Source organism: Anabas testudineus, chromosome 4, assembly GCF_900324465.2.
Source record: "Anabas testudineus chromosome 4, fAnaTes1.2, whole genome shotgun sequence".
Taxonomy (NCBI): Eukaryota; Metazoa; Chordata; class Actinopteri; order Anabantiformes; family Anabantidae; genus Anabas; species Anabas testudineus.
The window spans coordinates 18,708,696-18,726,457 of NC_046613.1; the positions used below are offsets into that span (position 1 = coordinate 18,708,696).

The 17,762-nt window shown below is 37.8% G+C and overlaps 1 protein-coding gene across 2 annotated transcripts in view; it reads right to left on the bottom strand.

Annotated features, from left to right (window-relative positions):
- fcho1 (FCH and mu domain containing endocytic adaptor 1) overlaps window positions 1-17,762 on the bottom strand; it is a 45,688-nt gene that overhangs the window by 16,106 nt on the left and 11,820 nt on the right. For both annotated transcript variants that reach the window (XM_026346407.1, XM_026346406.1), the window contains exons 3-7: window positions 7,485-7,576; window positions 3,760-3,834; window positions 3,212-3,353; window positions 2,797-2,949; window positions 1,863-1,967 (exon numbers count right to left, since the gene is read on the bottom strand). In XM_026346407.1, the coding sequence (XP_026202192.1) occupies window positions 1,863-1,967; window positions 2,797-2,949; window positions 3,212-3,353; window positions 3,760-3,834; window positions 7,485-7,576 (567 nt within the window). The remainder of the gene's footprint in view (window positions 1-1,862; window positions 1,968-2,796; window positions 2,950-3,211; window positions 3,354-3,759; window positions 3,835-7,484; window positions 7,577-17,762) is intronic.

Here is a 17,762-nt window from a genome sequence, read left to right on the forward strand (position 1 = left end):
TCTGTGTGAGAGCTGCCAACTGAACCACAACTGAAATAAACCGAACATTTTAAATAATAATTAATAATTGAAAAGGTCATGAATGTAAGGATTTGCTGTTTTCTGTGTACCGTTTCTGGATTTTAGTTAGTTAAAAAAATCCAAGATATTTTATTATGTCAACAAGGACATAAAGCTTATGTGATAAACAATGTTTAGGAGAAAACTGTCATCTGACTAAAAATTAAAACGCCACCCTCGACAGGAGGGCTGTGATTTCAGCACACATTTAAAAGCTGCTACTAAAACCATTTGCTGTATATTAACTGTAAAGAAAGAGTACAACAAATTCTAATCAGTCCATGCTTTAGTCCAAGTGGACATTAGTGGTACATTTTAAGAATAGGATGAACAGACAACGGAAAAACATATTGGCTCTAGTCACGGCTGTTGCAGGCACAAAGGCATAAATATGAATGAAACAGCAACCACCCACATATAATCTGATGGCTAAAAATGACTATTTCTGAAATGTGAAACCTGCAACAATCAGTTAAAGAAATTATTGAACAATAACACAAGAAAATTAATGACCAACTAACTGCAAGTCGTTACTTGCAGTCCTGATAAATATAACATATACATACAATGTGTTAAAGCACTGTAGAACTGAGGTTGGAGCACCTTTAGCTTCAGTATTGTAGCTATTTTGTCGGCATATCTCACAATTTAACCGAGGTTTAATTATAAGAGATTTAAATCAAATTCCTAAATCCAAACGTTAAGTGGACCATTAAAAAGTGGACGTGGTTCAGTGACTGTGTGATACAGGGCTGAGTTCTATCATCCATGTTATTAAATCAGAAGGTGGAGGCTGAGAGTGGAATGAGTAAATCAGACCTTAACTGCAGTATATTTTGTGGAAAGGTGAATCGACTCACACTACCAGACACCACTACTATAATTTTGTTTTTATTCATCCTACATTACATTTGATTAGATAAATTGTTTGCAAGAGTTGTTCTGCAAGAAATGAAAAGACAGGCTTATTACATATGATTTTTGACATGTAATTAGAACATAATAAGATAATAAGAGATAAATGAATGGATTGGATTGTTACAAAGGATTAGAAGTTGGAAATCAATTTGGAAAATGTATTTTTAAAGTGCAGCTCCTTGACCTTGCTGTCAGTGACCACACACTTATTTCCTTATCATCTCGGTCCACGTTGAACTGTTGATGCAGAACGAAGGTTTGGTCATTTTGCACCATCAGACTATAAGAGTTCAGGTTGGATCCTTCTTTAAATGTCTGTGAGATTAAGTTTATCCGAATTAAAAGATTTTTTTGTTCTGGACTAAACTCCTATGCTTGGTCTCTTAATTACTGCTCTGTTTCTTCTTTGTTCTTCCTCCATTTCTACTTTAATCATTTGACAAGTTGTTCTTCAAAATATTATATACCTCTTTATAATTATGACTGTCTCCTTAAAAAGATAATTGGTCAAAAGAATTTCAGCCACTATTTCCCATGTAAAACACAGAAGCACTCCTTGGGGTTTGTTAAAGATTTCCATGGTAACAGCAGCAGCAGTTACCATGGAAGTGTGGAGGCAGTGATTAATGGTAATGAGCAGGGTGCAGGATGTGGAAGCAGGTGGGTGTTCAGGAGTAGGGGGTACCATTTTTGGGGAAGGACGATGTAGGATAATACATGAAAGGATAAGATGGAGTTATTGCGCTGTGGGATGTTGCAGAGAGTGAGTCAGGCACATAAAGAGAAAGATAAAGCCCAAGAGAAGCAATACATTAAAGCTTCACATCAGAAGGTGGGAGAGATAGATAACTCCAGCTCCTTTGACAGCTGGAGTTTGAGCTGACCTGGGCGGACTCGCTCATCTTCTGCTCAAACTCTCCTCCCACACGGTTGTACTTCTCAATGCACAACCCAAATGACTCAGCTGCTTTCTTAGACTTCAGCTCCGCCTAGGAAGAAAGAAAAGGAAAATAATGGTCTTTAGCTACCGAGTCTCACTTGCAAACCTAAGGTCAAAATGTACAGCCCAGTAAGTGATGAGAACAATTTCTGACCCATAATTACAACTTTCTATTTGGAATATACCTTCAAAACAAAATCCGCACATTTGTAAATGTCAGCTGAGGACAAATCAACCCTATATGAACCTTCACTGACATCCACAATCAGTATAACAGACTCTCAAGAGTCTTTTTCTCAGGATGTAAAGTGATGATTATAAGCAGTGATGTATGGTAATATACGGTTTATAAATACCATAAAAAAGACTGTGTGATGTTGGAAAGCTGCAAAAAAATAATCTAACTACCATTTCCTCAGACAAGAATGACCTTTGAGGCTTAAGTAACCACAAATTCTCATTGTTCTCACACTGTGAAGTACCTTGGCATGACCTTTGTTGTGATTTGGCACTATATAAATAAACTGAATTGTATTAAATTGAAATACAGCACATGGATCCTATCTTCTATCTGTAGTACCTGCAGTATGATTTTAGCAAGAGAGATGCTGCTACTGAATTTTTTAGAATGTGTTTCCAATACTGCAACACCACAAACTAACTTCTACTCATTCTGACTCTACAGCAGAGAAGGTAGAATATCTCAGACAGACCTAAAACTTTGGTATAACAATACATCTAGATACAATAAGACATGTGGCTTTTGTGTGGTTTGTGTAAACCAATGATTTCCTTTTATTTAACAGAACTCTACTGTTCTGTTTGAAACCTGAAATGTCTGTGCAACAGTCTTGAAAACAGTGAAAGAAGAGGCAAACCTTCTCCAGTTCTTTCTGTGGAGCCCCTTCTTTCCTGAGCCGATCCAGCTCTAAACACTTGGCGTGATAGCCCTCCTTTGACTTCTGCAGGTGACCACTCTGCACCTGCAGCGCCTGCACCGCCTCTACTGTCCCAACCATCTCCTCCTTTGTCTGGGTTAAAGAGAAATACATGCACATACTGTAGAGATCATCATTGTACTTCATACTTTAAGGGCAAACAGCAATGCAATTCTTCTGTAAGATAGATTAGATCAGAATGACAGAGGCTCAATACAGGGCAACCGGTGAGAAAATATACAAGTCTATATTCACAGAAACACAGACACAAACAAACATACACACACAAAATCAGTCAGTTTACTGATAAAGTGGAGCTAAAGTGCTAAAGTATCTCTTCGTCCCAGGTACACACCTTTCTGTGAATTTTGACCTGTTCTTCTCCATATTTGTTGATGTCCCGGATGAGATCATTCATCTTTCTCATCAGCTCAAGGTGGCAGAGGGCCAGTTTGTCTGAAGAAACCCTGAACACATCCCACATGGGAGCAAACGTCCTGGAAAATACATGTTTTCTAGTGTATCCAGGTTTTACAACATGCTCTCTTCAGGAGAAGAGATGTCATTAGATATCTGACATTATTTCCAACTGAGCCCTGTCCTTTTAAAATGAATTAAGAGAGCTCTAACGAAAACAAACACTAATCTGTCAAGTGTGATAACCTAAACTTTCAAAATAAGGCAACACTTATGTATTAAACTATATAGGCATCATTATTTTAATCCTAAATATAAACATTTGGCAGAACAGATGGTACTCATCCATATCTTATATGTGGCCATATGACAGCTACATCTATAATACATAAAAAAAAAAAAACACCTTCCAGGGGTATAGTTAAAGCTGTAATGATGGGGAAGAGGGTGATGTTGCTGTACTGTCCATTGCAGAGAAATACTCACCCCTGTGGACTTCCGTTGCTAGCCATCTTGGCCAGTTTGCTCATTGATTTGGAGTAGGTCTCTTCAATGGCAGCCCTGCAAAAAACAGCCACATACAAACATATAAACATCTACAAAATAAATAAATTAAGACTCATGTCAGTCAACTGTGGACCTGAAAATCCCGTATATAAGACATTTTAAATGTGCATGTACAGCATGTTGTCCTCAAATTACTTAATTTCTTTGTTCAAAACATTTACTGTCATATGTGAAACAACCAGGCAGAAAATCCACAGATTTAAGAGGACAGAAGATGAATGATGCAAACAATTTATCAATTAACCAAAGAGTTGCACATTATTATTTAATTATGAGTAAACTAAGAATTGCAGCTCTAACTTATTATTAACTATATAAACAATTTAAATAATATTCTTGGTGCAATGGCATCATCATACTGACACCACCATGTTTTAAAGATGGCATGAAGATTTTATGTTTATATTAAGTGTCTGATTATCAACAAACAATGTTTTTCATTCAAGCCAGAGTTCTACTTGTTCTCATTCATCCACAGAACAGTCTTCCAGTAACCTTCAGGCTTACCCACACATCCACGAGCAAACTGCAGACATGCAGTAATGTTCACTTTCGAGACTAGTGACCTCTTTCTTATGACTCTGACAAGCACACTATTGTTGTTCAACATTCTCCTGATGGTTAACATTGGTATTAAAGAGGTCTTTAGTGTGGTAGACCTTACAGCCCAGAGTTTCTTGTGACCTCCTTGTGATTACATGCCTTTCTCTTAGTGTGATCTTTGTTGGTTGACCACTCCTGGGCAAAGTCACAACAGTGTTGTATTTTCTCCATTTGCACATCATCTGCCTGAAAGTCGACTGTTGGAGTCCAAACTCTTTTGTAACTCTCTCCAGCTTGGTGAGAAATACAGTAACACGCTTCTACAAACCTGGGTTGTCAAGATCAGACTTTGATAGTGGAGACACAGATTTCTCCTCCTACACTCACACCTGATTGTCATCTAATTGACTGAAACATACATGTATATCGCTAATCACCTTCTCCTCTTTCCCAAGGGATAATGCTAGAAGTCACATACAAATATTCAAGACACCTTTTAGATTTGAGTCATATTTATGCAGAAATAGAAAAAAGAGTTCACCAACTTTCAAACATCACTGTGTATGTAGTATGTGTCTATGCAAAAGGCCAGATGATGCATCTCTTAGTTCTTGTTTCTCTAATAAGTTTAACTTGCCAGTAACACGACAGGAAGAGTAATGTGTCAATTTTTTAAAATGTAAATTCTTCTAAATAGCCTCTGGACTGGGGAATGTAATGTACTCCAATAGCACTTCCTCACAACGCTATTGCCTCTGCTAATGACCTCATATTTTATGTTCTCTATCAAGAACTAACTTTGGCCAAAACACTGGGCATCCAGCACCACAGCCAGTGAGACAAAGATTAATATTCATCTGTATTGGGAAAATGTAGCAATAAGCCACATTTAAATGATGAATGGACTTGTTTTTTTTGTGAGGTTGGACATAAAACTTTAATAACCATCTGTGGAGAAAGAAGGAAGGAGCAACGATCCAAATATCCTCAGGGTGAACAGAACAACTTGTTAGTGAGGGCAAAGAGCCATAAACAAACAAACAAACAAACAAACAAACAAACAAACATGGTCTACAAACTTGGAAAGTTTTTTTTTTCTTTATTGAATTAATTAATAATTTACCAACTTAAAATCATAATTCTATTTGGAAAAAGCGATTGCGATTGATTTACCAATTCCTCATTTGTAATTTGAATCCACCACTGTGTATTATTGGGTTCTCATATATACTGTTTATAAGATGCTGTAACTAGAAAATTATTGAGATTTTAGCTTAGAAATGGTCTTTACTTAACACACTGTTAATTGATAGAGGATAATACAAACAAATATATCCATTATCAATTAATAATTATCTCCATTAACCAATTAATTGGTCTATAAATGTCTGAAGATTTTGAAAAATTCAGATCACAATTTACTGTTTTACTGCAACTAAAGGTCCGAGATAATATCTGTGTGGTTTTCTCTTGTGTAACACAAGGTAAAGTATCAAATCCACAAACTTGAGAATGAGACTGTTACTTTTGCACGAATAACTAGTAGAAATAAAACATCAATATTGTGCTGGTGAACTGTGTTCCCATCGTCACCCATCACTAATAAGAACTAGCACGTACCTCCATTAGATGAAGGGCAAGAATAGTCAATGGAACATGTAATGACTAAAAAAGCCTTGAAACTGTGGTTGAAGGAGTTGTCACGGTACTTTAACCGAGTGTCTCATATTGTGTCTTATATCAAAATGACCTTTCAGCAAAGTGAAGACAGAGAAAGAGACAGAAGATTCATTTATGAATATTCTGCATCCTGTGGGATCACACATTATTTTAACCACAGTGCTCCCATTTAATTTCCAGACTGCTGATTTGTTGTCTGCTTCTGTCCAAACAGATAAGTGAATTTACTCCTGAAAGGAATGTGCACAGGCGCACCATATCAATGTCAGTATATCAGTGAGAGCTGTGTGTGTCTCTTAACTTCAATTGTGAGTGCAGAAACACAATAATCCCTTCAATTTACTTATTGAGTCATTATTAGTGATAATCACTAATTAGAGAGGATTTCATGTAACTACCCACTCTGAGCAAGCTGTGAGTAGGCTTAATTAACAACCACCCCCCTAATTTATGACATGGCTTTGAGTTCTCACATAGCACATATCTGGATTACAATAATAACGGTGGCGGGTTCATCTTTCAAAAATCTTACTAATTCAGTAAAGATCTAGCAAGGAAGCTAAGCTACCATCTATTCCCTTAATGGTGACATGTGATGCTGCTCTGCTAAAAACACTCAGGCTATTATATTATTTTATTAATTACTTTAATTACACACAAAAAAAATTCTCATAACCCTCAGCTACAAACTCTGGATTAGAAACTTAATTTTTTATCATGAAAGATCTATTCCATTATCAAATAATAATTAATATCGTGTAGCAACATAGTAAAAAATGGTCCTCGCCACACGGTGACATCAGTAAATGTCTTGCTTTGTCTAGTAAAGACAGGAACACACTGTTGTTGTTAAACGCCCATTTTCATGTGTAGTCTCTTGATACTAAAGGTCTAACAGGCTGCTAATCTGTTGATTTGAACTGATGTCTGAGGGAATGGTTTGTTTCCTGCCAGTTGAGATGTTGAAATGGTTTGTAAGAAGTAAGAAAATTCAAACCCAGCAGTACAGCTCAGAGTTTAGTTCAAACCATCTATTATGCAGGTTTTTGCGTACGAGTGTGTTTGAGAGATGATGCACTTCAAAAGTAGCACAGTAGTGAGAACAGGGGTCAGAGGTCAGAGCAGAAAGACGACTGAAGCAGTTTTAACAAAGAAGGCCCTGTTAAAGTGTTCTCTGCACAATCAGCACTCTGCTAACAGGGCTTTGAAACGGCATAAATCATGAACACCTTGTTACACACAGCGAGAAATGAAATTCAAAGCAGTTCCATTATAATCTCTGAGAACTTCACCCAACTTTGGCACAATCTCTCATGATTCTGTCCAAGTATACAGAGACAAAAATGTAGATTTTCTCCACCTAAGCCCCATCACTACCACCACCTCCCACACAGATATTCGCAAATACACACAAACCTTACCGTTCACGGACAAACTCGGCTAGCTCCTTGGTTGCCAGCTGGCCATGCTTCATGTTGTGGTAGAGCACGTCAAAGCCGGCATTCTTCTCCCCCTGCCGAGGCACAAATAAAACACACACACACACCGTCTGTTAGCATCAAACAAGAAGTTAAAGATAGTGAATGTCAGCTGGTGCGTCAGTATACCAGTATCACACTTGTTTTCAGTCTAAGACGTATTGCATTTTGCCATTGATATTACCCCAAAGGTAACCAGTGAAAGATTTCACAGTAATTGAAAAGGTTCAAGAAACCACATCTGTTGTCATCTGTTATTAAGTTTTATTACTGTGTTAGGAGGATAATATAGTTTATATTTCATTTTAATTCAGCAGACAAATCAATACATGCTATGGTTAGGGTTAAAAAAACAGGTGCAAAAAACTAAAGCATCTGAATTATCAGTTTGAAAGCATGGTTCAATATTCATAACTAAATAATCAACAATTACATTTGAATTTAGGAAAAATCATCTTTTGTTTGGACGACTTCAACAGGTCGTAGTTTTCTAACCAGAGGTTCAACGTCTGCACACAACTGCTGCTGCTGCACTGTAACATCCCTCTATTAGCTGCTTCTCTGCTGAACATGAAAACCTCAGGGCCAACATGACTCAGTATCTTTCAAATGTGAGAAAACCACAGTGTTGAGATGTTGTGCAGAAGAGAGATGTCTACCGTGTGCTAAACAGATTTAACACACAGTGCAGCACCACCTCAGACCTCAGATCAGATCACCTTTGTAATTACAAAAAGCTCCTCCTTAGCTTAAGGCCCTATAATCCAAAAAAGTGCCCGACTGAAGCAGCACTCTTACAAATATGCTGTGTCATCTGTGGAGTCTCACCAGACTTTTCAGTCAACAGGCGGCCAGGCTGTCTGTGCAGACAGAGACATAGACAGCTGCTTCTCAGAACCTAAAAATACACCATTCGAGGAGAACAGACCAGTTCCCAGGTACCAGGGGAATGGCTGGAATGCCAAGGAAGGGTCACACAAAACCCCACACACATCTCAGGACGCGGGTAGTCGGGACAGTCATGGATCCTGTGCCTATAACCCATGACTCTATCCTAATTTAATTTTTCACCCTAAAGCAATGTCTTAACCATCAAAATGCCCTCTGGAGCTTGTTATCAGCATATCAATCAATATATCAGCGTGGCTCTTTAATTAACAGTCCTGGGGCTAAACTGACCTGTCTGCAATCCAGACCCGTCGCCTACTGAAAACGTTTGGCATATTAAAAAACTAGAGGAGGAAAAAATGACAACCCAAACTGTTGAGCAGCTGAATTTCTAGCTAATTAATACTGTGATCAACAAGGAGTACAGATGTCAAATTCAAAATGAGCAAATATTTTCCAGCCCTTCACACTTGGTATGCTAGAGACAGAATACACCGTTGTTTAACTGATGATGATTTGATTTGTTTTTTTGCAGTTTTACTTGATAGTTTTTGTTTGTCAACAAATAATGAGCTAATACAAACTAATTTTTTTAACAGTAACTGTCTGCACCTCATAAGATGCTGCTGGTGATAATTCAGACAATGTGTGATTTAGGTTATCCGAGCTTTTATGTCACACTATTACATTATCACAGAAAAATGCCACTTTATAGAAAATAAATGTACTTCTGGTACCTGAACTCACACTGAATACAGCATTAAACACCCAATATTCGTTTCCTGTGACCAAGAATAGGGTTTTGCATTATTACAGCATAGGTGTAGGAGTGTTTGAGCTCTTAATAAACACTGTACAGGCCGTCAGAGTGACGTGTAGTGTTTATTTACACAGATCTACTAAATTCAAAAGGGTGGCCATTACCCGTTGTAGGTTTTGTCCCTTTCTTGCAGTTGGCAGACGCCTTTTGTTGAAACTCTATCTTCAGCACCGAAAGGTGAGCTGAGGTCTCAGCCTTTAAAACATGCACACACGTGCACGCACCTCTCCACAGCTCAACACAGCAGCTGTCCAACACTGCTAGTAGGCTTGTCTGTCAGCTATGCAAATAGCTTGCCCACAGACCACAGATAATTACAGTGCACCAATGGTTTTGCAAAACAGTATCTGTTAATGATTAAAAGCCCTCTTGAATATTTGAAAAGGCAAAAATGAGTCAGCCATAACTTCACTGCAAAATAATTATAACAGCTTATAATATTTACTTTCGCTGTAATATTTACTTACAAGCCTTACATGTCACTACATCTGGCAGCTTATATCATTGTCAATTTTGACAGCAGTGACACCACTAAAAGGCAACATCTATTCAGAATATCATCCATTTCCCGTCTTTACATTGATGATAGCTGCTCTTTTATAATTCTGAAGCTTCCACATAAAACGGGACAAACTCATGGTGGAAGTAGACAAGCGGAGTTCACACACTGCTCTGCTCCGACTTGTTTTATAGACTAGCTGTGCAATATTTCAATCAATCAGCTCTTCTAAGGCACAAGCAGAAGTCACACGATGTCAGATTGTAGTTCTGTATCTTTAATGTGTCACAGAGACAACCTGCGACTCCTTGTTTGTTTTATTTTTGAGGGGTGGTCGACAGGTCGATACAGACAACAACACTTTAAGTTTAGTTGTGCAGGTTCTTGATTAAGGAAGAAGATATGAGCTGGCACTTGCTGCCGTGCCAAGTAATGTGGTAGCACATTATATGTGAGCTTCAAATGTATTGACAGTCTGATACTGACAGTCAAGTACAAGTGTCATTAAGTATTTGCTAAAGTTTTAGTGAATGAAAATTCTTCATGTCTTTTAAATGCAAACCTCCTCGTCTCTCCCCGAACTGATCTCTTTTTCATCAAATAAGTTGACCGTTTTGGTCACGCACGACGGACCCATTAACATGACAATGACGGGGATAGCGGGAGAGGAGACAAGAGGAATAGAAGAGGGAAGATGGGGGAGGTGCAAAATCTGTATTTGGACGACTTTGAAACATGCAGGCTTCTGAAAACCACCATAAGCTGTGGGGGATATGCTCAACTTTTCAAACACAGGAATTGTCAAAAGCAAGGACATTATTTCAGTATATGAAATGAAGACATTGCTGTGTTAACGGCCTCCTGTTGTTCAAATATTACGGTGGTCAGAGGCAGTAAACTTCAAGAACAGGTGTAAAACAAGTTTCAATACATCTGCATATTTTATGTTGAAATATTACCATAAAAACTAAATTTAAACATAGAAGATATTGTACATTTTTAGTCCAATGGAGAATTATTTTATGTTTTTTTTTTTTTTGGAAATTAAACAAATTTATACTGTTGATGCCGAACGATTATTGCAGTTTACTTAATGTTGTAACCTTCATATATACTTAAACAGATAAGAGACCATTAGTAATCCTAGTGGATTATTTAAAAAAAAAAAAAAAAAAAAAGGAAAGACAGAAGTTTAGTTTTTTCATATCGTCTTGTGTTTGTGCATATTCTCTCTCTCTCTCTCTTTCTCTCTCTCTCTCAATATATTTATATAGATATATACACACACAGCGTTTTTAATTATCATTGTTTATTCCTCTGCTGTGTCTATTAAAGCTCCTTTTCTCAGCTGATGTCACACATGGCACAGAACAGTAACATTTTCAAAAGGGATTTAAAATTTAGATAAATCTACAATCATTTTCTATAACTTGATCACAACTTTATATGATGATTTCATGATGATGCAGGGAAGAACAGAACACTTTCTTTTTTAAACTTTCTCTTGAAACTCAAAATTGTTTTTTTAATAAATGTTACAGATTCTAAACAAAGAGGCATGAAACCTGCTGAAGACGTGATGGAAAGTGAAACTAAGAGACAAACAAGCTGCCAAGTAGAATGGGGGCTCTTGACTCACTACTAGTGTTAAAAGTTTAAAAATATCTAAACAAATAACAAAACGTGCAACTTAAGAACAAAAAAAAGCAACAGATAGACTGCTATAGACAATTTTACTTTATCAATTTATCAGCATAAAACCTGCACACAAATAAAAACTTTTCCCGAGATACTGTATTGATTTTAAGTTAATTCAATTTATATTTATTATTTTAATGCTCAATTATTTCATTTATGTGCCGAGTTTGTGTGCACGAGTGCGTGAGTGCATGTTTGTGAGTGTCTACTTGTGCACCTACGTGTGCATCGCTAGTGTTCGGTTTATCTAGCTTCTCTCACTTGATCCCAATTAAGCGCAGCTTAAAACTTTCCCTCAGGCTTGTACGAAACTAATTACAGACTGAGGAAACCTGAGCTAAACTCTGCACTGCAGGCTCGGCTTCACAGCTGATTCACTGCAACAAATAAAAGACCTTCCTCTGCGGGTTCACCTCAGCGGCCTGAGCTCTATGCTGTAGATCACAAAAGAACAGAAGGCCCGAGGGATTAGGAAGCAACCTAAACATCTAAACATTTCCTCACTGTGATGGTACCTAAAGGAACAGAACAGATCTCTGTTAGGACAGTATGTACCTGTCGAACTGAGAGAACACACATAAAGCGACGTGCGGATGAGTGAGAGACAAGCACAAACATATCAAAATCAAACAGGTTGTGGGACTCTTCTTAAACATCCTACGGGAATTAATGGAGGTTATTCAAGAAAACCTGCACAACCTGTTAATCAGCTAGATTGTGGAGGAAAGTGCCGGTAAATCAGGTGAATAGAGCACCTGCATTGAGTAAGAGCTTTTATAGAATTGCAAACTCAATATTATGACAGTGACTTGTTTACATTGTTATATCATCTGAACGGTATTTAATCTGAATTATCACAGATTCCTACTGCAGCAAGTCACTTATTCTATTTTTCTGTTTTTATTTTTGGTTAGAATTTCAACATTTACTATATGGGAGCAGGAACATTGTGTTGTTCACTGTGTGTCACTTTCTAAATCACTATTTTCCTTTTTTGCAACATCTAAAGCTGTGCCTTAAGTTCTAATAACTAATAACTCAGATGTTCAGACATGTACGTACAAATTGTGTAATGTTTACATATGTTGTCTCCTACCTGTCCTTCAAGCACAACTGAAGCAACATATCAACTTGTAAGAAAGAAACACATGTCAACGTCTGAATAGTGGGTGTGTGGACTTCTCTGCAAACCTCAGGACCCATTGATAACAGTTACCAGACCGCTAATTACATATAAAGGTAGCAGAAGGCTGTAGAAGTATACGAACAGGAGTATCGTGACTATCTAACGTGGATAGTAGATAGTAACTCAGGTCTAATTTGTTTGGAGAACTGATGTGAAAATTCAGACCTAACTGTACATCAGACATTTGAATTTCTGCATGAGATAAAGTTCTGTTGGAGTGAATGTGGTTTCTCACTTGGCTATTTCAAGTTTACTCTCTTAGGTCTCTTAGATTCTGAAGAAATAAAAATAACATCCAAAGATCATCCTGCACTTAATCAGCACTCAAAGGAAACTGGGTTTGTTGAAGGAGAAAAATATAACTGTAAGGTAAAATAACAGTTATCATAACAATTAGCTTTTGAACCCTTTTACTTCACAGTTCTATAGTATATGTGACTTGATTATTTGACTGTTAAGATAGCTTTCTAAATACCCACAAGTCAAATATTTAGCTTGAACAATTTCCCAAAGGGGCCAAAATGATCTCTATTGTCAGCGCTAACGAGTGAATTGTGACAAGCTGCAAATGGATCATGAAACTCACACATCTCTAGTTCTACAGAACACATAATGCAGCTTTTTTTGTATCGGGCAGCTGTCAAAAGCAAAGCTGAAACCCTGCATCAGACGCTATAACACAGAGCTATCCATCCACTGGCCAGTCTGTCAGTGCTGATGTGTGTTTAGCTGACACACCGAAACTTTTCCTGCTGACCAGGCAGGTTCAGCAGAACAAACAGTCCCAAAGCAGAGAGGTGTCAATACCATCAGGAGCAGGTAGTGGTGGTAGCAGCAGCAGCAGCAGCAGCAGCTCATCAGTGATGGCTCTGTGTGAATTTGCTTTGTTTTTCCTGTTGTCTTTTAAAGGAAGGCATGGTATTTAAAATTCCTAATCACTGAACTCCAATTGGCCAAGACAAAATGAGATTACCTAAATCAGAAGCTACCTTTGTCTTATGGATGTGGTTTAGGTATGACAAGTCTGAAAGAATTGATACCACACACCGGACCTCAAAACAGACTGAAAGCACCGCTAACCTCTTTTAGCACCTAAGCAAGAATCACGTCAAACAGTAGACAGACGGAGAGTCACAAAGTACAGTTCAAAACAAACCCCAGACTAAGACTCTGCAAGAGGCTTTTGCCCACATACAACTAAACATCTGCAGACATGGACCCAATTTATATGGTTAGGAAACTGGATTTTTCTCAATTGGTGCAAACACTTGATATGATCTAGATATTGTGTTTTGATCATATTGCACCGCCACTTGTTATTCTTGCTCCTTTTTCCCCCCTCACACAGAACATGAACACAAATGTAGTTACTCTTACTGAATATGGGTATATCTTGGCTATTAATTACCTGGCACATAACGGAGCTACAGGAAACAGCAGAGGCAGAATAAAGCAAAGGAAAGGGGCAGAGTAGGGGAGGAGAGATAAAATGAGATCCAGGGGGAAAAGTGAAAAGTTTGACATTGTGCATTTCTTGTTCTTCATGCTGATACGAAACCCCATGACTCTTAGTCTTAGAGTAGCAATGTTGGCATAATTACACTGAAAAGCAGGTAATTATAAGTAAGCAAGACCTGCTGGGTGCTGTACATCTGTGCTCACACTGTATTATATCTGTGAGCAGAGAAGGACTGGTTTCACCAAGAGAAGATACACAGTACCGTGAACAACACAAAAACAGCATGTGTTGATCTTTCTGCAAAATCGTTGGTTTAAATCCCCCCTGAATTATATCCAGGACTTTTCATGGTCTCTTCACCACTGCAAACACAGTGTTTTCTGGCAGGACACATGGGAATATTATTTATATATAGACCTTTGTACAGGCCTCCTTAATGATTCATTTTAAACTGTGTACTGATGTTCAGCAAAACAAGGACAACAAAAATAATTAAAAATAAATAAAAATGAAAGGTCATGAAACTGCTGCAGGAACAAATAAGATTTTTTTTTTTTTTTTTTTTTTTTTAAAGATGTGTGTGAAAGGATAAACTGTAGTCACAGTCTGACACCTAACAGAGCAGTGCTGCACTATTTCCTGTTGGTATACTGTAAAACAAACAAATGTACTAAATGTTAATAAATAATATGTGTTTATAAAATAAAAAAAGTGTATACTTTCAAATATTTCTACTGTTTATAGTACAACTATATACACTTATTAAAGTTTGTAACAGATCTTGAAATTTCACAATGACATTTCTTCTTTCCAACAAAGGGCATGTTCCAACAGTAGAGGGATTTGGTAAAAGAAACCCACACACGTGATACACGTGTGGTGTTAACGTCCACAACAGCCAGATTTAAGAAGACACTGAACTCTTTGTACAGTAGATCTGTCCAAGGCATTTGTCGCTGTTTAATATAACATTTTGCTAAATAAGCAGCTTTCTGTTTGTTTTCATGTATCTGCTTATAGCTGCTTTAAATCACATCTATCTACGTCAAACTATTAGTGCAGGTTCAACAGGAGCAAAAATACACAACCAAGGAAAATTGAGGCTCACACTTGTGTTTATGCAGTTCATCTACAGTTGGGCAAAAGCCAATTATGATCATCGTGATTCCAGCAGAAACTGAAGCAGAACCAGTTTACTACTCCATGTGGAAGATAGTTTTCTGCCAACTACTCTCACACTTTTCTACTGATCCAATCAGGCATCAGTGCCACCATAAACGAGGCTTTCTGCAAATTACAGGTCACCTTCTAAAACCTATAGACCTCCCTGTTTATTTAAAACCTGCTCTAAAATTTAAAATTTGTGCAACCAGTGATGTTCCCTATGCTAGCCAAGATATAACTGACTTATATTATTAGACAGTAGCTTATCCTACAACACTAACCTCGAATATCTTCCTTGAAACTCAATTTCTATTTTAGCATTTCAAATTCATAATGTTTACAGGCCTGCTAATCAACCTCCTCAGGGAAAATAATGGATTGGTATTCTAGCTTAGACTAGAACCAGTTTGTGAAACAGGGATAAAACATATCTGGTAACCGGCCTGCTAAAAGACACCTTTCCTTTGTCATGTAAGGAAAACATTCTTTCTCATACAGTGGTGAATAAAATCCTTGTGTAGATGAAAAATACTCGCAAAGAAAGAAATTATATTCTAAGACTCAACTCCGGCACTTCTTAAGACGAAGGAAGTACTTAATTACAGCCGATGGGCTTCCCCCTGTGGACCGTGAGCACAGCTCTTATATAGTTAATGAGAAAGGACAGCGTGCGACGAGGAGGCTTTGTGAGCGGCTGTGAATGTTCTTGAGCCAAACAAGACAGAGCTCTGTGTGTGTGACTTGTTCCCAAGTGGCTGCACTGGCTAATTAACTAAAGGGTTGATTTATAATACATAGCCTAAAGCCGGCTGGGTGGGAAACATGGTCATGTACTGTACATGGAAACACAAATAACACACAATATTAGCTTAAATCATCTAGAAAATGCAGCTTTTATCCCTGCATTTAGGAGGCGAGCGCTGTGACCAGCTCTAACATTTAATCATTCCTTTAACAGGAGCACAGCAGCTCTACAACCTTGTCTTGGTGCCTTTGTGCTGAAATTCTGCTGCGTGTCTGCTTGCTTCTCTTCCTACCAGCTTCCTGTCCTTTTCTTATTTTTAATCACTTGCCTCACTGCCTGCAGACCTGTTTGTCTGCTACCCTGCCTACAGCACAAAAGCAACACTATGACATTAACCACGGATCGTAGCTTGATGTTAAGCAGGCAAAAACAATGCATGACTGTACGAATACACTAACAGCTACAAATACTAAGGCCTTGTATGCACATGCATATCTAAAAATCAAGAATTCAAGTTAAAATACCTGTATAGAAGTATTTAATTATAACAGTTTCTTTTATAATTGTTAGATACTAAATCATCATAAGGCAAGGACAAAGTCTCTTTATGGGATCAGTAATCACATGAGTCTGCACAGGGCATTTAGTTCAACTGCTAAAATATCACTGAGGACTTTTAGTAGTCTGATGAGGCAAGGTATAAGAAGTGGGTCACACCTGAAAATAGACGTTCCAGGTGTAAGGGGACAGAAAACAGAGTGAAGATGGAGGAGAAAATGAGCCTGAGCTTGTAACAGCAGACAAAGTCACATGGGGATGAGGTGAGAGACTTCACTCCTCTCCACATCTGTGAAAAGTTCCTAATGAGGCAATTAAGTACTACAGAAATTAAGATAATGAATGCTGTAATTAATCAACGCTGCTAAGTTTAGTTAGCATTATATTAGATACACTTATAAAAAACAAAAGTAGTCTAATACACATCATCGTTAGTTAAAAAACTAACAAAAAGAATAATCTAAATCAGTTAAGGATAATTAGATGAATTAAAGCTGTATGAAAAGTAACTTCTAAGATTTATATTTGCTCCTTAACATTTCTTAATTCCCTCAAATCTTCTCTGACCCAAATCAGCCTTGCAGCAGAGCGAGCCCCACCACTCTACAAAGTCAGGGGTGGGAGCTCACAGCTGTTAATCAATACATGAACGTGCTTTTGGTCCACGATTCCTCTCGCATCAAGCCTTAATGTGCTCAGTGTGAGAGGAATAGCTACTGGAGGAGGTTTCTATAGGTGACTAAGACCAACAAGCTTATTCTTCTTGCACAAGCTAAGACAGGGAACGCAGCGAGGATGTACAGTAGCTGAAGTGCTGGGTGGACACTAGAAGAGCAAAACTTAATACTTAAAACTTAAACACTTTACATGCAGTCAAGTCAATTTGATTTAATCAAGCAAATTTCAACAATTCAAACAGACACTAAAACCAACGACGTCTGCCAGTCTGCAACCTGGGTTAGCTAATTCATCGTCCCATAAACCTTTCTGTGAGGAGGAGAGAACCCCCTCTGATGTAATGCCTCTGGATTTATTATTAAATTATTATATTTATTAAAGGAATAGATGCAGGATTTGGTCTCAGAATGGCCAATCTCCTCTCTGATAACAAGACAGGATCGAGAGACTGAGAGCACACATAGATCGCTCCGTTTTCCAGCTAAGGTCAGGGCTCAGAGCAGCTCTGCTTTTAATGAAAGGAAGC